Below are 25,218 nucleotides of genomic sequence, written 5' to 3' on the forward strand. Positions count from 1 at the left end.
TCCGGGTCGTCAAGACAGCTGTTCACCACCATCTCAAGTCATCCCCCATCCAAAACCATGATCTTTTCTACACCCGTTAAACCACCCCCACCCATCCCAAAAGTTTTGCTTATGTATCCATCTTGTCCACCTTTTGCGTTCTCCCTAACCCTCACAGTTACCTGCATCCCCTGGTTGTCCATCTCCCTCTACTTCTCCCTCTGCCCTGCTGTTGGCATTTCCTCTTTCTCCTGCTGTTCCCTTTGTTATGTTGTGTCCTGATCTGTTCTGCGTCATAACTCTTCCATGAGCCTAGACCATGAATAAGGGAGAACAACACTCTTCGACAACACAACATTGACCAATATGCCTCCGCCCACATTATTACAAGATTATAACACTTGTACCAAATTTGATTTAAATCCATTCACCTGTTTTTGTTTTTTTTTGTTTGTTTTTGTATACTGAATCGAGGCTCGTGAAAGAGCTAACATTTATTTCACAAACAAATCAACCAGACAAACAAAATATACAAAAAGAGGGAGCGGAAGACAAGATGGGGAGAGAAGGGGAAGCACACAACCACAACATTTGAGAGCAGGGAGAAGTGTGGGAGGGAGAGGGCTTGGGGGCAGGAGGCGTGGGAAGGGGGGGGTGGGGGGGGGCGATGGGAGAAGTATAAAACACAAGGGGACCGAAATTAGCGGGGGTAGAAAAGATCAAGGTTTTGGATGGGGGAGGATAAGAGATGGTGGTGAACAGCTGTTTTAAAGACCTGGAGGGTGGAGTGGGATTGAAGAGAGTGAGGGAGTTTGTTCCAGAGGCGGGAGAAAAGAGGAATGAAGGAGTGAAGGTGAGCAGAAAGTCTTGATTTTGGCAGTTTAACCATAAGAGGGTTGCAGGCAGATCTTGTGCGACCTGTAGGAATATTTGGGGGACAGAGCCCAGAGAGGGCTGGGGGGGCAAGGCCAGAGAGGAGTCGGTAGAAGACGGAAAGACCACCAACCTGCCTGCGGTGAGTGAGTGAAAGGCCCTTGGAGTTAGCTTCATCGCGGGAGATTCCAATGATTCTGAACGCTTTGGTTTCAACAGCGTGAAGACGGGCTAGGTGTGAGGCAGGAGCACCAGACCAGAGGGGAGGGGAGGTTATGTTCTCAGGTTATGACATTTTTACCTGAGATGACCTCTGACCTTTGACCTATTGATGCCATATTCCAATCAGTTCATCTTTATATCATATATACGTATACCAACTTTGCTCAAAATCGCATCAGTTGTTCACAAGTTGGTGTAGCAACATAATCTTTACCTGACCGGACATCTGACATTTTACCTTTGACCTCTTGACCCCAAAATCGAATCAGTTAATCTTTACATCATTATACATACCTGTACCAGGTTTGAATTGGATCCCTTCAGCCTTCTCAAGTTATAGACCTATTACAGACTTTGACCTCTTGACCCCAAAATATAATCAGTTAATCTTTACATCATAATACATACTTGTACCAAATTTGGTCAGAATCCCATCAATGGTTCACAACTTATCGTGGTAACACAATTTTTACCTAACATGACCTCTGACCTTTTGCCTATGATCTTTTCACTCCAAAATCAATAATCGCCATGCCTAGTCAATGACGCACGTAAAGTTTCAAGTCAATCAATTTGGTGGTTTGAGAGAAGATGTTTTTTTAGGGTTTTAATGTGCCAAGTTTCAAATTTTTCCATTCAGCGGTTTCCGAAAAATATATATTTAATTATTAGCGTTTATTCCAAGATGGTTGCAATACTACATAACCTATGACATCACAATTATCATTTAAAAATTTTTTCATGTGTGTCACTCCTACCCTGAAAGTTTTGTCTCAATCGGACATTTGGTTGCTGAGGAAAACGAGGTTTTAGGTCAGACGAACGGACAACCGCAAAACAATGCCTCTGGTCACCTTCGGAGGCGGAGACATAAAAATTCTTGTATCCGGGTCCAGATCTTCACCAAAATCTAATCAATCCGTCCTTGTCACACATCCAAACATTTTTACTAAGTTTTGTAGAATCCGTCCATAACCTTTTGACATATCTTGCTCACAAACGGATGAAAACTTAACTAACAAGTAACAAGCCAATAGGAGAAACCTTAAATGCCGTGTTCATGATGGAGAAAATTAACTAGGACCCATTACCCATCAATTCACTTTGTTACTGAGTCTTTCACTCTTGTTGCAGTTTCTGGAAAGTATGCAATTGAAGTATGACAAGATGGCTGCTGAGAAGGGTGTGTATGTCGTTGGAAGCTGTGGCTTTGATTCTATCCCAGCTGATATGGGAGTACTCTACACACGTGACCAATTTCCAGGTACTTTGAGCGAGTCGAGGCATGCACTGCTACTGTAGTTAGCATGGTATATATTTGCTAATCTGTTTTGTGTTACAGGGACTTTGACTGCAGTTGAAAGCTATTTGGCGATCCAAACTGGGGCCGAGGTAACAGCAACGCCACCCAATATGCTGGATACGTCGTTGTGTTCCCTCCTACAGGGAGGGAAGATGTATTGTTTCTTTTCCTTTCTTATCTTTTGTTTTGAGTAGTTGTTAGAAAGAAAGAAGAAAATCAAACATCATTGTTTGATTTCTGAGCTATTCCTTTTCAAATTTGATGTGTTATATTGCTCCATTACAGCCAGTCCCATTTCCTATTGGTTTTGTCCCCCACCTCTCCAACAAGGTTGTAGACGGGGAACATTAAAACGGGCTTCGACCGACCAATCATCTGTCCGTGTACTTTTGTGTACGCGATATTTCAAAAACCGTTCAATATTTCGCTTTAATATTGCACATATCTATTCCTCATGACGTTATCTCAACCTGATGAGATCACTGCTGTGATCCTGATTAGATGAGATCACTGAATAATGTTTCCATGGCAACCATCTCGGTAATTTGGTTTGTGTACGTGATATTTCAAATTCAAAAACCGTTCAAGATTTAGCTCATATTACAGATTTATATTTCATACAATCCAAAAGGTGGGGTACCTAGAGTATTAGCTCGTTATTTTTTCTCCAAGCCCTTGCTGAAATATTAAGGGGTCAAAGGTGAAACAAACATTTTGTCTTTCCATGCCGTTATTTTTGAATTGATGGATATGAGAGTTGGCATAAAGGTGCTTTTGAACATCCTTCATCCGAATATGTGGAAAATTTTCGGATTATATTCATTTTCAGATTTTTTCAGGTGGCGATAGTTTAAAATTGGATGTTCATTTGTTTAAGCTTGTCCTGCCAATCGTTTCTTTTTCGACCAGACAAGAATTGGCAAAATGCTTCCTTACTATCATGGTCCTTCAGACTAAAGCAAGTAGACATTGGTCGTGTGTTTTTCCTTTGAATTTCACAGCAGTCGACAAAGGTCAAATTAGATCACAAAATGAAGTGTTTGGCCTGCGCAGCCTCTATATTTCAACTAATCCAGACAAGACTTGGCACAGAAATACTGCCGCATCAAAGACTCACGAGCCTGATGTGCCTCCGTGAATAGCCAAACTATTTTACCAAAGACCCACCACGCTGGGGTGATGAGTTGTAGCTGTGTTTTCATCCCCAACGTGTACCCAATTGGAAATAATGGTGGTTGCAAGATTGCAGGAAGAAAAAAGGCATGAGATGCATCTTGGAATTAATATGGGTTTTATTATAAGATTTATATGGGGAGAAAGGTGGACAAGATGCGATAGCTAGACGGAACAAACCAGGCAGTCAACAGATATAAAAAGGGATGAGGGGCCACGCAAGCTTGTATACAAGGAGAGAAATGAATAATCCTATCCCCCTGGGGCCTAGGCACAAAGGCTTGTATGGGCACAAGATGGTTGAGGCCCCACGACGACAAGCCACTCAGCCAGCGAGGACTAGGAAAAATAATTTTGCGTTTTCTTTAGCTTTTTTATCATGTTTTATCAAGCTGCCTCTGGGTATTCTGATTGAATCTACATTTACTTTTCTTGTGACGGTTTTCTCGAGTTGATCGTGGTACCTTTCTCGAACAGGGAGCTGGCGTACATTTTGGCACATGGCAATCGGCGATTCATGGCTTTTCGGACCAAGCCAGTCTGCGCACATTGCGCAAGCATTTTGGTTACAAGCCCCTGCCAGTAATGGGCCGCAAGTTGACCAAAAGGTGAAGACTGATGTCACTTTTGGGCAGCACTGGTGTTTTGTCCCTTCTGAAGCTGGAGGTTTTGAAGCCACATGTTTAAAGCATTAATGACGCATTAAACGAGGAAATTAAACAAGAAGTTCATGAAATGGCAAATGATCATCGGTATTGATTTAGAAGTGTTTTTTAACTACTTAATTTTGAGGTTTCACAGTGAATAGAGCTAGAGATTTAGTACTTCGTGATGTTATTCTTGCCACACCCTGTCCATCCCCACCCCAACCCTTATTTTTATTCCACCATTTAAAAAAACTGATAAGACTCCTCAGCTGCCAGGGGTGGTATCAGCACCTGTCCTTTAGTGAAACTTTGGTTCTATTGCAAGCTGTTGAGGATGGCTGCAGTATGGCGAGTTTTGAGGGTTCTTTCTGCTACTGGGGATGCTTCCTGGCTCTGCAGTGCTTGCTAGAGGGAGTTTGAATCGGTGTTCCTACAGGCTTGCCGCCAGAACCCCGGGGGCCCGAACCCGGGTATTGCGCCCTGGGAGGCTAGTGCACAATCTCGGATCCCCTTCAGCAATTTGTGACTAGAGCTACACCAAGCACGGGATTCTGGAAGGCTCTTCAGAGGCCACTAGTTTATACTTGTTCCCATCTAGAACACTCCATGTTTGTTTACAAAGTTCCCTTCAAGCCCTTTGCCCCCCTCTTTATTTCAGTGTGGGCCAATCATCTGCGGTAGCCCAAGCCCCCAAAAATTTTTTTCCCCCTCTTCCTTTCCTTTTTTGGACCTAGGGAGGTGCGGGGTCTTCATTTTTGGGTTCAAACCCTCCACTGTGGTGTTGATGTTTTTTGTTTTTTTTACCTGCCTCCTTGTGCCAGTTGTAGTTCTGCAGGTGAAATGTGCCAAATGCCTTTTTCATGCTTCTCATATGAGATGTATGTGTGCTGCTTGCACCTTGCAGGGGCATGGTGTTCTACAGCAAAGACGTGGAGCGCTGGGCTTTCCCATTCCCCGGCTCTGATGTATCAGTTGTTCGACGCACGCAACGCTTCATGCATGAAAACCTGGAGAGAGTCCCGGTTAGTCGTTCACAAGCATAGTCTGATATTTGATATTTGATGTAAGATTTGTATCATTTTCAAAATATGATCTTGGCTCAGAGATAAAGGTTATGAAGGATAAAGTAACACGTATCGACAGTGGAATGGTAGGGATACGAGCGTGTAGTTAAATGAATGGGAAGAGGTGAGGAAGAGTGAAAGATGGTAAGCTGCGTGTTGGTGGTGAGGTAGTCAAGCGTGGCTTGGGATGGAAGATAACGAGACGGTGGTGAGCTGTTGGCTTTAAGCACTGGAGGGAAGAGTTGGGGGTTGGATATATTGTGCCCCACTACTTAAATAAACTCCACACCCTCCACCACAAAAAGCACCATTTCACCAAGTACATATTGTTTCGAGATGGTGTCGCTTGTTTGTTTCGAGTAAATGGACTTTCATTGGCCAAATACACTGTTTTCAGCCGTGTTTAACACGCAACTTCGAAACACGACTTGATTCAGGCAAATAATGCTTCTTTTAAGTCTGACTCAAGCCTCAGCATGCGGACTGACGTGAACAAACCTTTTACGGCCCACATTCTTTTTTTTTCATTCTACGGCCACGTGTACATTTCTCCACATTGCAGAACAGCCAATGCTTTGTAATAACGTGGAAATTTTGAATAATGCTACACAAGCTGCCTTTGATGCATTACTATAGCGACGACCGTTGTCTACCAGCATAAGACCTTGCCGTTTCTGCATTTGAAGGATGTTTGAAAACGTGCAGTGTTCTCGACTGAAGCACAACTTGATTTCTGAGCCTGCATCGAAAGCCAGACTGGGCAATCGCCCACCTTCAACAAGGCCTTTGTCCATAGTTTGTTGGAATACTGATCGTTGGATTGTTGCATTCATCCCTCCAGCGCTTCAAGCCGGCAGTGCACCAGTCTCATGACATCCCCTGCACTACAATAATAGGAACTGCTTTAGAATAAAGTGTGATGGATACGGAAGGAGCTCTACTATTTACATAGGAAAATATATAATAGTACACGGATGTAGCTCACGAATAACAATAACCTTTTTTTCTTTTCTCACAATTGTATGAATATTGGTATTCTTGTCATGAGGAGGTGATGAGAAAGAGTGAGGTGAGATGAGGAGAAAACGTGAAAGATGAGTAAGTTGTTGTGGTGGGAGGAGACCTGAATGGACATGTGGGAAGGAGTATGGATGGTTTTGAGGGAGTTCATGGGGGTTACGGATATGGTGTGAGAAATGGAGAAGGTGAAAGGATTTTGGAGTTTGCTGATGGAGCTGATTTGTTGATTTGTAATACTCAGTTCCAGAAAGAGGACAATAAGCTTGTTACATACACGTCAGGTGGGTCGACGACAACCGTCGACAACCGACAACAACAACGACGTCAACCAGAGAATGAATGGGATGGCAACATAGAGAGTAACCCAGTCACCTGATGGTGCGTCGGCGAGATAGGGGGCACCTCCGGGACACAAAGGTGATCCCAGGGGAGGAGGCTGTTTCACAGCACCACTTGGTTGTCTGCGACATAAGGGTGAAAGGTGCGAGGAGAGCTCGGCGGGTGAAGTACCAACCGAGAATGAAGGTGTGGAGGTTGAAAGAGGTGACAGTAAGGGAGGCATTAAAAGAGAGGCTGAGTAGGGTAGAGGATGATGTGGTTGAGCTTGAAAGTGGTTGGATGTCAATGAAAGCTAGTTTGTTGGGAGCCGTTGGTGAGGTATGTGGATGGACAAAAGGACCACCGAGGCACTCGGAAACATGGTGGTGGGATGTTGAGGTTGGAAAGAGGATTGACGAGAAGATGAAGAAGTTCAAAGAGTGGCAGAAGACGAAGGGTACGGGAGCAGAAACAGCAGAGCATGAAAGTTATAAGGCAGCCAGGAAGGCTGCAAAGAAAGAGGTAGCAAAGGCGCAGGAGGCATGTAGGAAAATGTTCGGAGAACGCTTGGATTCGGAAGAGGGTCAGAAAGCAGTATTCAGGATTGCAAAGCAGATAGCGACAGAGAGGTGTGATGTGATGGGGGTGAGTTGCTTGAAGGATGAAGTGGGACAAATCGTTGTCGACCCAGATGGAATTAAAGGAAGATGGAAAAGATATATGGAAATGCTGTTGAATACAGAGAATGAATGGGATGGCAACATAGAGAGTAACCCAGTTTTAGGACCGGCAGAGAAGATAACTGAGAAGGAAGTTGAGGAAGCGATAAAAGCAATGAAGAGTGGAAAAGCGGGAGGGCCGACGGGAGTTGTGGGAGATATGTTGAAGGCAGCAGGAAGTTGGGGTGTGAAGAGAATGACAGAGATCTGTAATCTGGTGGTGAAAGAAGGCCGCATTCCAGTGGATTGGGAACTGAGTACCCTCGTCCCTCTATACAAGGGGAAAGGTGACCCTCTGGAGTGTGGCTCGTACCGAGCGATAAAGTTATTGGAGCATGGAATGAAGGTATTGGAAAGGGTGTTGGAGAGGAGGATAAGGAAGAAAGTGAAGATCGACGAAATGCAGTTTGGATTTATGCCAGGAAGAGGAACGACAGATGCGCTTTTCATTGTGAGGCAGTTGCAGGAGAAGTACATGGATAAGAGGAAGAAGTTGTTTTTTGGGTTTGTTGATCTGGAGAAAGCATTCGATAGGGTTCCATGCAAAGTATTGACATGGGCATTGAGGAAGTTAGGAGTGGAGGAATGGTTGATCAGAGTAGTGATGGCAATGTACAAAAGAGCACGCACAGCTGTAAGGACGAAGGACGGGAACAGTGGTGAGTTTGAGGTGAAGGTGGGAGTGCATCAGGGGTCGGTACTAAGTCCACTACTATTTGTAGCTGTGATGGAGGTGCTGGCTCAGACCGTAAAGGAGGGTTTACCGTGGGAGTTGTTGTATGCGGTATGCGAGAGATCTGGTGTTGATTGCGGAAAGTATGGATGGACTGAAGGAAAAGATGAACAAGTGGAAGGAATGTATGGAGACAAAAGGTCTGAAGGTGAATATCGGAAAGACAAAGGTGATGGCAAGTGGTAAAGCATGTGGTGAGGTGGAAAGAACTGGGAAGTGGCCGTGTGCTGTGTGCAGGAAGGGTGTCGGAGTGAACTCCATTCAATGTACAATGTGTGCTGAGTGGTTTCATCAAAAATGTAGTGGTCTGAGAGGGTCATTAACCAGTGTGGCAGCTACATTCAAATGTAAGGTGTGCACAGAGGGAGCTGCAGATGGAGGAAATGTTGAGTTGGATCTTGGAGACGGCGTGAAGCTGGAAGGTGTGAAAACATTTTGCTACCTCAGAGACATGCTGAATGGAGAAGGTGGATCAGACTCGGCAACGGTTGCTCGAGTGAGATGTGCATGGAAGAAGTTTCGGGAACTGAGTGGCGTGCTAATGAGGAGGAGAGTGTCGCTGAAGCTGAAGGGAAAGGTGTATGCTGCATGTGTGAGAAGTGTTATGATTTATGGGAGCGAGACATGGGTAATGAACGTAGAGCAGCAACGAAGGCTGGAAAGGGTGGAAATGCGAATGGTTCGATGGATGTGCGGAGTATCGTTGAGAGAGAGGAAGACAAATGATGAATTGCGAAAGATGATGGGAATATTGCCTGTGATTGATGCTGTGAAGAGGAACAGGTTGAGATGGTTTGGTCATGTATTGAGGAAGGATGAAAGTGACTGGTTGAGAAGAGTGATGGAAGTTAATGTAGAAGGAAGTAGAGGACGGGGAAGACCGAGAAAGACTTGGCTAAAGATGGTGGAAGAAGAAATGCGGGCAAGGGGGTTAACAAGGAGAGATGCAGAAAATAGGGCAAAATGGAGAAGATTGTCATGGGGACCGCAAGGCTAACCCCCGCTCTAGCAGGGAACATGGCCTTAAAATGCATGTTGTCAGCGAAAAGACGGGAAGATTCGCCTTGGAATCTGGCAGCCTTCAAGGCAACAACAATTCTGGATAAGGGCCTACTAACTCGCAGCACATTTTTCAAATGGAGACCTGAATCTGGCTCCACAAATTTGATCCCACTGGTTGCCAGGACGGATACGGGTGCCTCCGTGGATATTATTACCTCCGCCATCGAAGGTGGATGGAGGTTATGTTTTCACCCCTGTCTGTCTGTTTGTCTGTCTGTGAACAAGACAAGATACAGAACAATCTCAAAAAGTTGTGGACGGATTCGGACGAAATTTGGCAGAGAGGTGTAGTGTATGTGACGAGGACGAAATGATTAGATTTTGGTGAAAATCAGGATTCGGATCCAGCTACCAGAATTAAAGTGATTCTTCACCATTGAGAGATCGGGTGGTGAAAAGTGATATATAACATGATATTTATAAAAGTTATGGACGAGTTATGAATAAACTTGGTAGACCAGTTGGTTAGGTAACAATTCCGGTTACAAGCCAATTAGATTTTGGTTCAGGTCCGAATCCAGATCCGGCCTATCAGTGGAATACAAAACAAACAGTTAAGCCTGGTGGAGGAGGTATGCGTTCTACCGAGTGCCGTTCTGGTCCCACCAGCTTTGCTCTGGTAAGAGGTTGTATCCCGTGCAGCCTCTGTGGATGGGATCCTGTCCGAGATCCTCCTCAGTTGAGCATTGCACACCCTGTTTATCATTGGAGGAACCACACGTGGTTTGTTTTAAAGGATTTGTTCCCCCTGCCACCTATATGTTTGAGGGTGACATAGAAATCAAATATTTTTGTATTACAAATGCTTTTTTGACTTAACCCAAGTTAGCTTGAAGTTAGTTAGCTTTGATAAGTTTGCATTATATATGAATCATAGTTTGTGCATTTGGAAATGCAGGCTGGGAAGGCTGGAAAAAGGAAAGTTTGTTTGTTTATTTACATGTGTACACCTGCTCTCTATGTGAGAGCCACGAGGGTGGGGTGGGAAAGTTTCTATTATCCTCTCTGGGGTACATATATCATGGTAGATCGAAGCTTGGGTCCATTAGTCTGTGCAGGATGCGATAAGTATATAATGGATCAAGAATGTTGGGCTTCGTCCTCTTCAGTTCACACTGCCAACAGGTAGAAATCGCTGTTGTGCACGAGGGATGATTTGAGATCTGGAATTCAGTTGTTCCCCTCCCCCCTCGCCCCCTCCTCCTCCTCTCCCCCCCTCCTCCCCCTCTCCCCCTCCCTCCCCCTCCCCCCTCCTCCCTCCCCCTCCCCCCTCCTCCCTCCTCCCCCGTCCCCCTTGCAGTACGTTACAGTTGCACTTAATTCTTGTTACAGTTGCAGTACGCAGCATATGCCACTGTGGGGAGTGTTGGCTATCTGCTACTAACCATCCTCATGGGGATCATGTTTGGCCTATTGGCCAGGTTTAGCTTTGGACGAAAACTCTTGGAAAAGGTGAGGGTCTTTTTTTTTTTTTGCAGAAAACACCAAGCAAAACTTGGCACACATTACTGGTTTGTGTGAATATTCTTAATCGGTCCTTCAACTACTTGATGAATTATTTTCCCCATTGAAGAGTCATGTAACATTCATTGGCATTTTTTTAACCAGTTGTGTGAAGAATGAATGAATGATCGTTTTAAGGCCATTTTCCCCGCTAGAGTGGGGGTTGGCCTTGCGGGCCCCATGACCTCATGGCGCCCTGTTTGAGGCAGTTTTTATAGCCGGATGCCCTTCCTGTGTGAAGCACCGCTGTAATTGGTTTGTTTTTCATCTTGTTTAATTTGTGCCTTTTTAGAATATTTAATAACCTCAGTGAAGTTACACTTTTTGATGAAAGTTCGAACCTGTTTGTTATTTTATGCTCTAATAAGAGCATTTAGTGCTCTGGAAATGTTCTCTTATGAAGTCAGTTTAAATGATTTGTGTGCTGAACCTAACACGGTCGTGTTACGATAACATTTAGTCTTTGTTGCTAAACACACAAATCATCCCCATTTAACTCAGTATTGTACCCTTTTGTCCCGAGTATTTTATTTATTTTTCACTATGCCAACATTTTCTTACTGTAAAAGGTGGATAGTCAATATCAACAACTGTAAAATACCCTTCTTATTTGTCCCTATTATGGTGATTGTTCATTGATATTTACCACATGATGCTTTTTCAGTACCCCAAGATCTTCTCTTTTGGTGTATTCTCACATGAAGGACCCACAAAAAAGCAGGTATGCAACAAAAGTAGTTGTCATCGACTTGCATGTTTGTCTGCACTTGTCCAATGTTCTCATCAGCAAAAGTCGTAGTAAGGAATGTTAAGCCCCCGTTAGGAATGGACAACCTTAAATGTAACAGCATTTCACCGAGTGTACTGCTAGGCCGGGCTGTCTCGAGCGCCATGTCACACTCGCGCTTTTTTGTATACAGTGTCTAGGCTCATAGAGGAGCTAGGACATAGAAGAGATCAGGATGTAACAGGACAAAAGGAACAGTATGAAAAGAGGGGTATACCAACTAACAGCAGAGACAAAGAAAAATGGGGGGGGGGGGGGGGGGGAGGGGAGGCAAAGACACAGGGTAGAAAAGATCATTGTTGCGTATAGATACACCCGGTGTTGGCCTAATGGTTAAGGTGGTGGGCTCGGGATCCTCAGGTCCTGAGTTTGCTACTTTGAATCCCATTCAACTGTTGAATTAATACCAGGTGGGGCTGACTCAGCCTGTCATCCTTTTGAGGTCGGTGAAATGAGTACTTCCGAGGTCAGTACCTCATTCCGTAGCATACACGGTGGTGTGTCGGGATGGTGCTGAGGAGTCGTCCAAGGATGCAGCGACATGCTGATCCAGTGTACACTCCCATATACTGTAAATATACTGATTTATATAACAATAAAATGCAGTGTCCGTCTGCCTCCTCCATAACTCCAAAACCATGAAACCTAGCGGCCCCGAACTTTGCATGCATACACTTGGACCTCCAACAGATTGCAAGGATGAAAACTGGTTTGGGTGTTATAACATCCTTTTTTGAAGATGATTAATGAGGTGCTCATAAGAAAAGAAATAAAAACCGATGTGGTGGCTTACCAATATGGTGGCCCACCATCTTTTTTTTTATGTTGGAGGCTACAGGCACGGACTATGTAGCCCTCATCGAGGCCAGGCCTTAAATAGAAGAGAAGAAAAGTGTATAATGAAAAATGTATGATGTTTATTTGTGAGAAAGATTGAAGCTCGCCCGTTAGCTGTAGTTTGAGAGAGAGAAAGAAAATTCAGCAATCCTGACATGGAGAGTGTAAGATGGTTCCGGGCACCACTTTAACGCTCCTAAGTCCGAACGGAAGTACCACTCTGAACGGTTTCTACCTTCAACCTTCTACCTAAGGAACCGGTCCAACTAGATGAGTTTTTTTTGGAGACACCATCTCCTTACTGGATGGCCGTTGGCTCCCAGAGGGAGCTCATCCGCCCTTTGACAGGTATTATTTTTAGTCCTGCGGGGTGTCAGTCACCCTCCCCACTGGCAAGCCAGTGAGGGTAGCCAGTTTAGTCGCCGACTGCCCGACCATGTGGCAGGTAGCACTGGGTTACATGTTACCAGTGGCAGTCGAGACTGACCTGACAAAACTGCATCTTGGTCAGCCCACTGCACCTCACTGGGTTCTTAAGCCGCCATTTTGTTTCAGCCTACTCAAACGTGCCTTGCCTTGGAAACACGATCGATTATCATAACAAAATTGAAGATTATTATCAAAATCTGGATTCGGTTATGAGGATTGGATGCTGTAGACTAAATAATGTCCAAATCTGGAGTGAAATCTGACAAAATTTACCATATCTTGCGATCTTATAACTAAGTGTATAAATGTATTTATTTAAGCAAGGCTGGGATTCTCGTTCTGGTGTTAGTTTTTTAAATTTAACTTTGTCAGGTAAAACGCAGCTCGCTTTGAGATCGGTGCCGGTGAGATATACCCATCTCTCGTGTGTGTGCTAGTGTTGTGTTAGTGTTGTGTTAGTGTTGGTGAACGAAACTGAGGTGAAGGAGCAAAATAATGTCATTGTCTTACAGGAATGGTTTATTTAATTGCAGAAGCATAGCCTGATACTTTGTAAGCAGTTTGTGAGTGTAACTTCCATGGGATAGGGTGTCACTCCACTGCATCAGAGTTCAGTGTACCTGCGATCTATTTTTAAAATTCGCTCTAGATAATGGACACAGATTGCGTACATCATATTCCCATCAGGAAGCGACTCATTGTTACCTGGCAACGCCAGGTATTTTTGCTAATATATATATATATATATAATATGTGTATGATGGATGACCTGAGATGGTGGTGACCGGCTGGTTTGAAGAACTGAAGGTAAGAGTAAGATTGAAGACATTGACAAGGTTGGTTCCACAGGTGGGAGGAACAAATGAATGGAGGTGAGCAACGATTCTGGATTTTCCCCATAAGTGGTTTGATTAGACGCACCAAGTCCTCTTCCCACGTGTGGTGCAGGCACCACCAGCGCCCGAGTAAAACGACCCACGACCAGAATCATCAAACCAAGACAATTGACCAGCCCCAGAACCAACACAAACTAATCTGGATTCGGATCTTCACCAAAATCGAATCTATTCATCCTTGTCACACACACCCTACCTGTCCAGCAAGTTTCATCCGAATCCATCCACAACTTTGAGATATCCTCCTTACAAATAAAAACTTTGCTTCCTACCTGGAAAGCTTCAACAGCGCATACTCGCTCGTCTGTTTTAAAGACATCGGGCCAGAAGAGCCGTAACTTGCTTTTACCTCGATAAGTTTTGGGAGAGCTTTCATGTCTGAGATTGCTAGGAAAAACCCAGGTGGATAATTAATGACCTTGAGTGTGGGATAACCTGCCTGTTCTGCATATGTGGCACGCCACGTAAAAAGGGAGCTTACGGGTGGTCAGAAAACGATGAAAAGTCAGTTTACCCAAGGAACACCCATAAGCCCCCCTTTCCCCTTGCCACATGGCCCGCCACAATTATGATGCCAGTGTGTTTGTTGTGGTTCTTTTCCCTTTGTTAAAGGAGGTAATTCTGAATGACGGTGGCACCACAGTGAAGTGTGTAATCCAGGTAGTTGCCTGTTATCTAGAATCTAACTCTTGTAAAAGCAGCTTTGGTTCAACATTAATGAGGATTTCATTACAGATGGAGGAAACTTCTTTCAGCATGACTTTCTTTGGGGAAGGTTTCAGCCAAACACAAGACATGAAACAGGACAAGCCGGAGCAGAAGATTATAACTCAAGTGCGAGGACCAGGTAAGCAAGTTCTAACCTGTATGAGTTGGGGTAGTGCAGGCTTTATGCAGGGCCTCTTGTACCTGTCTGTGAACATTTCATTTAAACTCTGCCCCTTCTATATACCTGCCACCAGATACTTGTTGGTGGTGTCATTGGCTGCCTGGTCACTTACCCTTATTTCTGTCCTTGATAAAATGTAAATGAGCACCTGATGCAATGCACTGTGTGCAGATCCTGGCTACATAGCAACATCCATCTTCCTGGTGCAATGTGGTCTCACCCTGCTGCAAGAACAGAGTGCTCTTCCCCCAAAGTGAGATTTGCAATTGTTGTTCGGTTTACATAACCACACACACTTTCACAAGGAAGGTGGTGGCCTAAGAGGATTCTGACCATGTGCCGTGGTTCCATTGTATGCAGAGGTGGTGTGTACACACCTGGCATTGCTTTTGGTGGTACCAGTCTGATCAAGCGCCTGACCCAGCATGGCTTGCACTTTTCTGTGCTGACTGGGCCTAAATAGGACCTGTCTGTGCTGGTAAGAGGGGGAGGGTGCAACCATGGGTCTTTGAATTTGAAAGTGCACATTGGTTTGGTGTGGGGAAAAAGGATGAAGCAAAATAGAACAAAAATTTTCAAATGAAACTTGGACCTTTATTAAATTTACATTTAAAATATTTTTAAGCAAACATTAAGATTCCTAACATAACTTGTATGTACGAAGTCGAAGAAAGTGAAAAAAAGTGAGGATTTGCTTTTTGCAGTAGATGTTGCACTTGAAAAAATACACAGGATTTGCTGATTGAGACCAAAGGCCTACTGTACTTGTGTTTGCCCTTCTTTGTAGAAATATCACCTTTGACATCTCTTGCTCGGTGGAGCTTTCGTTTAAAAACAAGTCAAATCTTGTCAAGCAACATCCACAAAGAATTCTCTAGCTACGCTTTTAATGTTGAAGCAAAGTTCCACCTGTTGGAAGCTTTAACTCTGAGATCCCGCAGGTGCTTTCTTGGTGGGACCAAGCTTCCTGCGAGTGACCTGGCGCGGCCAGAGAGACCGGGTTCTCAAGGTCATCCTGTGGCTGATGCTTGTCCGGGACTGCTTTACATGTTGAGACCACATTGCTGGCCTTGCCAATGGAGAGATGAGGTCGAGTTCTTCAATTGTCAATGCCTTCTTCCTGTTAGTAACAATTTAAATGCTTTACCAGGTGTTTTATTGTAGGTTGGTACGTTGCTGTAATTTGAAAAATGCACAATAAAATATAAACAAAACTACTTTGCTAATAGGAAACCAATGTAGAGACCGAATAAAGGGAATGGGTGAACAAAGCTGAATAAGAGCTTCATCAGGAGAGAGGTAGTGAACTGCCCACCTGAAGGCAAAATGAAGAGTGGGATTTAATTACGTGGAAACCATACAAAGCCGATTGCTTAAACAGAACAGTCCAGAGCGGAGCGGAACCTTGTGCCAACTCTTTGCAGAGAAACGGACTATTTTGGAACGATCTTTGAGAGAGAAAAATGCATAAAAACATGTTTTGGATGAAGTCAGCTCTGTGATTGCATTCCTCAGCACCGCCATTTTGTCTGAATCCTGCTGGTACGCCGCATTCAGAGTGAGCGACAAATTTGATTGGTCGGGACAGCCTAACATGTCGAAGCACTGCTACCTAAGCTTCCGATTCGTGTTCAAAATATAGAATTCAATTGAAATCAAAAAGTTCCTCAATCACAGGCTGACGTCTGTACAGCCAGGAGTGAACCAATTGCTTTATCCCACTTTGCACTACGTGTGCGAGGTAAAATGGTTAAAAAAAACACATCTGATAGAGCAGCTGGTCCTGTGCTTCTACATTGTGAAATGGTGTTGAGCTTTTGGTTGCAGGAGACGAGATCGTACCTCCACCTCCCATCTATCAACGAGAGCAGTACTTCATAGAATTATGGTCAGGCCTTGGAAGCCACGAGTCGTTTTGATTTCAAGACAGGACTTGGCACAACTGGAGGTGGTATGAGGAACAACAAGGGATTCCGTGGTTGGAGCTAGATTTTATCTAATCCAAGAGAAAGAGATAGATTAAGGTAAGGCCCAAAAGGTCAACTTCCAGTGGTTGATTATGGAAATACACAATTGGGTTTGAGAATCCTTGGAGATGCAGGATGAGATTAAGATTTCATCCATATTGAATGATCATTTCAAACGAGCATCTGATCCTTTCCACGTGAGTGGTAAGCAACCACTAACCCTATTGATGGGATGGGGATACTTTACAGCACAATTTGGAATCTACAAAAAGCAAGAACATTGGGGTAGTCATTTGTATATGAAGAAGAAGACTTAGCCCAAGACGTTGTGGCACTCCAGCAATCACTGGGAGAGGAGGTGTTTCCAGTGGAAGGTGCCAAGCCAAGTATGAAGATACCCTTGGAAGAGAGTATGTCCAGACAACCCTGAACTCTTGCTTGACTATTTCAGACTCGACAATTGGAGATAGTGACCATCACAGTTTGATGTGAAAGATCCCACGGTGTCCTTTTGCGACGAGTAGGTGAACGTGAACCAATTCCTGCTCTAACCTACAGGGGGCACTGCATCAGCAGTACATCCACACGTGTTTCACACAAAAAAATTCGTCCCTGTGACCTGAGGAAGGCGTCGTGATTCAGGTGCTTGGGAAGAGACAAGTAATGTCAAAATGAATGAAAAAGCTTTAGATTTCCAACATACAAGTTTAAAACATGCTATGGATCGGTAGAAAAGGAAAGGAAAGGAGACATTTTCAAAATTTCCTGACCTTTTCATCTTTTCGCACATTCTCGTGGAGTTGGGATGGAAAATAATAATTTGATGCATGCACACGACCACGTTTATAAATCGATTGAGTAGAATGACATCTCATAGATATTCAGAGGTTCTTTCAACAACAGAGAAAATTGTTCAACATACCTGTTCCTTTTGACACTCTTTTCAGCTGATGTTTTGACCTTCTGTTTTCTTCCTGTGGACTGTTGAACCTTCTCAATATTGTCTTTGTCCTGCAAAAAATGACGAGAAATTCCAGTTCAGGAGCTGGCAAAGGAGTAGTTTTACAGTGCTTTCACAAGGTATTCACACCCCTTGACTTTTTCGCATTTTTTTTTGTTAAAGCCTGAATTTAAAATGCAGTAAATGTAAATTTTGTCACTGATCCACACATAATACCCCAAAAATGCAAAGTCAAATCGCATTTTTAGAAATTTTTACAAATTTATTGAAAATGAAATACCGTTGGACCCCACTATTCGCATATTTCACATATTCGCGGTTGATAACTATTCATAGCCTATTTGCAGATTTCACATATTCGCGGTTGATAAAATGTAACCTGTTTCTCTATTCGCGGAAGTGTCCCGCGAATTTTTTTCTCTATTCACGGCAGTCACACGAATTCACGGTTTTTCGGGAACACCAAAAGAAAAATTCACGAGCCGTGAGCTTGACACTTTTATAAAACCCATCTTTCACCATCCATCCCTTCAGTGGTCCACCTAGCTTTGTCAAAATTCACAACTTCTTGAAATATGTTATATATCGTTTTTGGCCCCATTTCTCAACAGTGAAGAATCACTTGAAAAATGATAATATCCGGATTCGGATCTTCACCAAAAATGGAATAGATTAGTCCTTGTCACACACCCAACCTGTCCACCAAGTTCTGTCCCAATCCATCCACAATTTGCGATACCTCACTCACGGATAGACAGGGGTGAAAACATAACCTCCATCCACCTTTTGTGGCAGAGGTTACCAACATTACCATATTTGTAGTTGATTTGCCTGCCAAATTGAAAGTACATCTATTATTAAAAGGCCAAAAACCAGAGCATCATCTGCCCATCCATGGTGATCGAAAAGGAAAGGAAAACAACAAGACCCTCCCCCAATCCGCAAACGTACCCGGTTGGCAGGGTTCAGGTGTGGAGGTGAGAACGTGTACGCCACCAATGGTTCTGTCGCTGCCATTGCAGCTGTAGAGAGTTAAACACAAGGAGAGGGGTAGGAGGTGCAGCAATGATGTGAGAAAAAGTGCTTCACAACAAAAGTATTACATCATCAAAACTAGAAAGAGCAATCAGATTGCAGACCCATGCCAGGATGTTTTCAGTGGTTTTTAAGGCTTTTGTGGAAAAACAAATATGGCGGCCGAACCACGTGACCAATGACGACATTTTTTTTCCCCCACCAATTTATCCCGAGATTATGCTCAAGAAATTTCATCTTGATCAGATAAAGTTTTGTACTTGTTGAATTATGACGTCATAATGGAGGTACGTATGACATTAACATATTTTATTTCCCATGGAGAGTTCTTTACAATGAGCCATGTCTCAATTTTTCCTATTCAGTGCTTTCGGAGGTATGGAGGTGCAAAGTTTTTCGGTTTTTCTAAGATGGCGGCCGAACCACGTGACCTATGACGTCATCGTTATCAAAAAATTCTACACGTGGAGTTGCACCTATGGTGAAAATTTCCTGTCAATCAGCACAACGGTTGCAGAGAAAATCACATTTATTCTGTGTGGACAAATGGACTCAAATGCAATACCCTCTCCTCTGGCGAGGGTAAAAATTAGTTGCAGGCCTTGAAACTGGAAATGGAATTTGACAAATGTGGCGATTGATGCGCAGCCGCCCGTATCAGATGTCATCCCACTTAAGTTCACATGACAGAGCATGAGAGAGTAAAGTAGAAGAGAAACGTCAAATGTTTCTTACTCTGGTTATGATCTGCAAAATGATTTTCAAAGGGCAAGTGACCTTTTAAACCCCAAGATTGAGCCAGTCCATGTTTGTGTTACCGTCCATACATTTGCCAAGTTTGGATGAAATCCCTTCAGTGATTTTCCAGTTGTCTAAGCGACAAGAAACCCAATAACGAACACAAACACGAATGGCCAGACGGACGACCGGAAAACAATGCGTCCAGCCTTGGGCTGCAGAGGTATAAAAAATATGTAAGAAAACAGCAGTACCACGTGGAACTTCCAACGGGACCTACCAAGCTCAACAAAAGCCTTCTTGCTTTTGTGGATCCCTGATTGGCTGCAATTACCCTGCGACATTCTCCTGTTAGAGCAGAGGCAAGTGAGATGAATAAATCTGCCTCAGGTTTGTCGCTTTAAAAATGATTATTGGTTCAGGTTTGTCGCTTTAAAAATGATTATTGGTTCACGAGTTATCAACCCGGTGTGTACCCCGGTTTAGAATAGGTACACCGTATCCCTGCGTGTCGTAAGAGGCGACTTACAGGGTTGGCGTCAGGAAGGGCATCCGGCCATAAAAACATTGCCTCAAAAAGAGAACCATGACAATTACAACTACATATGGGAGGGTACAGCCCGAAGTACCCCGTGGGGGACCCCACTCCCTCTCGTCAAAACTCAAGGTGGGGAACCCGATCGAAGAAAGGGTGGAAATGACTCCATTTATGACGACGAAACGTCTGATGATGCCCCACGTGGAGATCGGTTTCTGAGGTTTGGGACGTGGAATGTCGGGACAATGACAGGGAGATCAGGAGAAGTGGTGGATGTATTGGTCAGAAGAAGAGTGGACATATGCTGTGTGCAGGAGACTAGATGGAAGGGAAGTGGTGTGAGAATGGTGAAGGGTAGGCAGGGACAGAAATACAAGTTTGTGTGGCAAGGGTGCCCAGAGGGCATGCATGGTGTTGGTGTCCTGTTTTCTGAGGAGTTTGTAGACAATGTGGTGAGTGTGACGAGAGTGAGTGAAAGGTTGATGGTGAAAATGATGATTGGAAAGCTCTTGGTGAACGTCATCTCAGGATATGCTCCGCAGGTTGGTCGGAGCGATGAAGAGAAGGACAAGTTCTGGTGTGCGATAGAGAAGCTGATGGAAAACGTGAAAGATGAGGAAGTTGTTGTGGTAGGAGGAGACCTAAATGGACATGTGGGAAGGAGTATGGATGGTTTTGACGGAGTTCATGGGGGTTATGGATATGGTGTGAGAAATGGAGAAGGTGAAAGGATTTTGGAGTTTGCTGATGGAGCTGATTTGTTGATTTGTAATACTCAGTTCCAGAAAGAGGATAATAAGCTTGTTACATACACGTCAGGTGGGTCGACGACAACCGTTGACTACCTGCTGGTGCGTAGGCGAGATAGGGGGCACCTCCGGGACACAAAGGTGATCCCAGGGGAGGAGGCTGTTTCACAGCACCACTTGGTTGTCTGCAACATAAGGGCGAAAGGTGCGTGGAGAGCTCGGCGGGTGAAGTACCAACCGAGAATGAAGGTGTGGAGGTTGAAAGAGGTGACAGTGAGGGAGGCATTAAAAGAGAGGCTGAGTATGGTCGAGGATGATGTGGTTGAGCTTGAAAGTGGTTGGATGTCAATGAAAGATAGTCTGTTGGGAGCCGTTGGTGAGGTATGTGGATGGACAAAAGAACCACCGAGGCACTCGGAAACATGGTGGTGGGATGATGAAGTTGGAAAGAAGATTGACGAGAAGAGGAAGAAGTTCAAGGAGTGGCAGAGGGCGAAGGGTATGGGGGCAGAAAAAGCAGAGCATGAAAGTTATAAGGCAGCCAAGAAGGCTGCAAAGAAAGAGGTAGCAAAGGCGCAGGAGGCATGTAGGAAAATGTTCGGAGAACGCTTGGATTCGGCAGAGGGTCAGAGAGCGGTATTCAGGATTGCAAAGCAGATAGCGAAAGAGGTGTGATGTGATTGGGGTGAGTTGCTTGAAGGATGAAGTGGGACAAATCGTTGTGGACCCGGATGGAATTAAAGGAAGATGGAAGAGATATATGGAAATAATGTTGAATGCAGAGAATGAATGGGATGGCAACATAGAGAGTAACCCAGTTTTAGGACCGGCAGAGAAGATAACTGAGAAGGAAGTTGAGGAAGCGATAAAAGCAATGAAGAGTAGAAAAGTGGGAGGGCCGACGGGAGTTGTGGGAGATATGTTGAAGGCAGCAGGAAATTGGGGTGTGAAGAGAATGACAGATCTGTAATCTGGTGGTGAAAGAAGGCCGCATTCCAGTGGATTGGGAACTGAGTACCCTCGTCCCTCTATACAAGGGGAAAGGTGACCCTATGGACTGTGGCTCGTATCGAGCGATAAAGTTATTGGAGCATGGAATGAAGGTATTGGAAAAGGTGTTGGGGAGGAGGATAAAGAAGAAAGTGAAGGTTGAAGAAATGCAGTTTGGATTTATGCCAGGAAGAGGAACGACAGACGCGCTTTTTATTGTGAGGCAGTTGCAGAAGTACATGGAGAAGAGGAAGAAGTTGTTTCTTGGGTTTGTTGATCTGGAGAAAGCATTCGATAGGGTTCCACGTGAAGTAGTGACATGGGCATTGAGGAAGTTAGGAGTGGAGGAATGGTTGATCAGAGTAGTGATGACAATGTACAAAAGAGCGCGCACAGCTGTAAGGACGAAGGACGGGAACAGTGGTGAGTTTGAGGTGAAGGTGGGAGTGCATCAGGGGTCGGTACTAAGTCCACTACTATTGGTAGCTGTGATGGAGGTGCTGGCTCAAAACGTAAAGGAGGGTTTACCGTGGGAGTTGTTGTATGCAGATGATCTGGTGTTGATTGCAGAAAGTATGGATGGACTGAAGGAAAAGATGAACAAGTGGAAGGAATGTATGGAGACAAAAGGTCTGAAGGTGAATATCAGAAAAACGAAGGTGATGGCAACTGGTAAATAAAGCATGTGGTGAGGTGGAAAGAACTGGGAAGTGGCCGTGTGCTGTGTGCAGGAAGGGTATATATATATATGAATGATCGTTTTAAGGCCATTTTCCCCGCTAGAGCGGGGGTTAGCCTTGCGGGCCCCATGACAATCATGGTTCCCTGTTTGAGGCAATGTTTTTATGGCCGGATGCCCTTCCTGATGCCAACCCTTGGTCACGCTCTTCGATGCGCAGGGATACAGTGCGCCCACTCTGAATCGGGGTACACACCAGGAAGGGTGTCGGAGTGAATTCCATTCAATGTACAATGTGTGCTGAGTGGGTTCATCAAAAATGTAGTGGTTTGAGAGGGTCATTAACCAGTGTGGCAGCTACATTCAAGTGTAAGGTGTGCACAGAGGGAGCTGCAGATGGAGGAAATGTTGAGTTGGATCTTGGAGTCGGCGTGAAGCTGGAAGGTGTGAAAACATTTTGCTACCTCGGAGACATGCTGAATGGAGAAGGTGGATCAGATTCGGCAACGGTTGCTGGAGTGAGATGTGCATGAAAGAAGTTTCGGGAACTGAGTGGCGTGCTGACGAGGAGGCGAGTGTCGTTGAAGCTGAAGGGAAAGGTGTATGCTGCATGTGTGAGAAGTGTTATGAATTATGGGAGCGAGACATGGGTAATGAACGTAGAGCAGCAGCGAAGGCTGGAAAGGGTGGAAATGCGAATGGTTCGGTGGATGTGTGGAGTATCGTTGAGAGAGAGAGGAAGACAAATGATGAATTGCGAAAGATGATGGGAATAGAGCCAGTGATGGATGCTGTGAAGAGAAACAGTGAGATGGTTTGGTCATGTGTTGAGGAAGGATGAAAGTGACTGGTTGAGAAGAGTGATGGGGAAATGAATGAAGAAGGAAGTAGAGGACGGGGAAGACCGAGAAAGACTTGGCTAAAAATGGTCGAAGAAGAAATGCGGGCAAGGGGGTTAACAAGGGTAGATGTAGAAAATAAGGAAGAATGGAGAAGATTGTCATGGGGACTGCAAGGCTAACCCCCGCTCTTACAGGGAAAAGCCTAAAAATGCCTGTTGTTGTTGTTGTTCACGAGTTATCAAGTGACCACTATATTCATCATGTGTGTGTGTCTGTCTGTCTGTCTGTCCGCAGCATAACTACCCGATGATGTCATCTGATCTTGATGAAACTTGGGTGGGAGGTTGATATCATGATCTGGTTGTGTCCTGCCTGGAGTGGGCGTATGTCTTTTTCAAAAAAAATGTCATGCGTGTCAAAATGTCAAAAACGATGTCTTTTGATGGGGTAATCGAGTTCAAGCTACATCTTCTCCGAGGGGTTTGGTGGAATCTGACAGGGGTTTCGAAATTTGGTTCGGCCAATGTCATGTGTCTAGCCCCACGGAGCTCGGTTTTTCATTTTTTTTTTTTTTTTTTTTTTTTCCATTTATTTATTTATTATTATTTATTTTATTTTTTTCATTTCATTTTTCACCGAATTTTCGGTATTGTGTCGCTAACTAACCGCATAACTGATTATACATTATTTTTTAAATCTCATTTCAAGGTCAGTAGCCTTCGTTTTGACATTTCCAGGCCTGGCGTTTCGGTTACAGTCCATCCTTTGTCATTGAATACTGCGCACTCGTGAACCATCGTCGTCTCCCGACTTGTCGATATAATTTTCAATACAAAAAGTGATGTGTTACCAATTATTGCTAAATACTATTTCAGAATAAGCAAAGCTTTCTGCAATCAAGATTGGACTTCATTCAAGGAAAGCAAGAAGCACAAGGTTGAAAGGAGTATTTGGCAAAACAAAGGGACAACTTTGGGATTGTATTCTTCTTCGTCTTTAAACAAAGTGCTTTTGTGGTGTTCTGTGACTCACCCCGCTGTCGTGCACAAGACCTGGTGATAGGAGGAGAGAAGACAAAGGCAACTTTCTCAGGACTGGCAGGGGTTGCGGCCTGTAAAGCTAAGCTGTGTTCTTCAAATTCGAAGGGTGTGTGACGCGACTTTGACGTTTCAGTCGAGACCGAGTGCACAGCCCGAGAGGGCGACACGAGTGGTTGACGTAGTAATCTTTTGGCATTGGATTTAGGTACATCCGTTGTAGGCCGAAAGCTCCTCCTCTGTGATTCTTGTTGATTTTCTTGCAAAGCAACATTGGAATCTTCCTTCATTCCCGCTGGCGTACTATCCGAAAACAAATTCTTCCGAAAACGAAGTGATCTCCTCGGTGAGGCCAAATTTATTACCTCGTCACCTATGCTTGTGGACAAACACTTCAAATGTCCCTCGGCATCCCAATGGCTAATAGACAACAGCCGCGTACTGCGGCGTCTGGAAAGCGGGGTTTGGCTTGTCGCACCTTGCTGACGTTTCGGAGTTTTCTGCTGGGGCGTTTTTCTTGTGCGGTCCTTTCCAATAACAGATGCAGGTGAGAGAGTCGCTGTTGTGTCATGAACACTTTTCACCGATGCTTCACTCGGTGAGAGAGAGTCAGTATCCGAGGGCGTGGCAGTGTCCGAGGGCATAGTATCTACTGAGCTCTGGTCCACTTGCAGAGCCGACGAGTTTGATGTTTCCTCCAGTTTCAAATTTTCAGTCTCTTCGTCTTCCTCGTCCTCTGTCAGTGGAAGGTGTAAATGAAATTCTTCATTTTTGTCATCAATAGGAGCATCATCGTTGTTGGCCTCGTCGTCGTCCTCATCCTCATCCTCATCCTCATCCTTATCCTCATCCTCAGATGTGGTATATTGCAGGCCTTGTAATGCAGCTTCAATCTTGCTTGATGAAGATCTGCAAAAAAATTGGTACGAAACTCACTATTAAAACTTTGTGCCCTCAACTGGCCCTTCCTTTACTTTTTAATCATGCAAGGGTCAAAAGTAAGATTCTAGCAAATAAAGGAAACATTAAACGTCAATATTGAAAAAAATTAATCATTTTTTGTCAAAAAACAAAGCATTCAGTAATGTGCAGAGAACAGTGCTTCATTTAGTTTGTGCCCATGTCACCCAAAAAGAAATAAATAAAATGAGAGCAAAGTCGATGCATGCCATCGCAAACCCCCATGCTTCCCACCTAAAGCAAAGTTGAAAGATGGCAAAAAATTCCA

The 25,218-nt window shown here is 44.4% G+C and overlaps 2 protein-coding genes across 2 annotated transcripts; one reads left to right on the top strand and one right to left on the bottom strand.

Moving 5' to 3' along the window:
* Positions 1 to 2,151: 2,151 nt before the first annotated feature.
* On the top strand, positions 2,152 to 15,671 carry LOC144894286 (saccharopine dehydrogenase-like oxidoreductase; the record flags this gene model as incomplete). The annotated part of the gene is made up of 10 exons (XM_078786736.1): positions 2,152 to 2,338; positions 2,417 to 2,466; positions 4,028 to 4,158; positions 5,102 to 5,219; positions 10,446 to 10,565; positions 11,281 to 11,337; positions 14,301 to 14,412; positions 14,626 to 14,707; positions 14,815 to 14,932; positions 15,242 to 15,671. Coding segments are annotated over 9 exons (960 nt in total), but the record flags the coding sequence as incomplete, so codon positions are not given.
* LOC144894186 (uncharacterized) lies at positions 15,165 to 25,175 on the bottom strand. Its single transcript, XM_078786278.1, has 5 exons — positions 25,118 to 25,175; positions 23,986 to 24,921; positions 18,334 to 18,404; positions 17,344 to 17,432; positions 15,165 to 15,574 (listed from the first exon to the last, which is right to left on the bottom strand). The coding sequence occupies exons 1-5, from the start codon at positions 25,173 to 25,175 to the stop codon at positions 15,376 to 15,378; spliced, it is 1,353 nt and encodes a 450-aa protein (XP_078642404.1). The 3' UTR covers positions 15,165 to 15,375.
* Positions 25,176 to 25,218: the final 43 nt, after the last annotated feature.

Source organism: Myxine glutinosa, chromosome 11, assembly GCF_964187855.1.
Source record: "Myxine glutinosa chromosome 11, kmMyxGlut1.1, whole genome shotgun sequence".
Taxonomy (NCBI): domain Eukaryota; kingdom Metazoa; phylum Chordata; class Myxini; order Myxiniformes; family Myxinidae; genus Myxine; species Myxine glutinosa.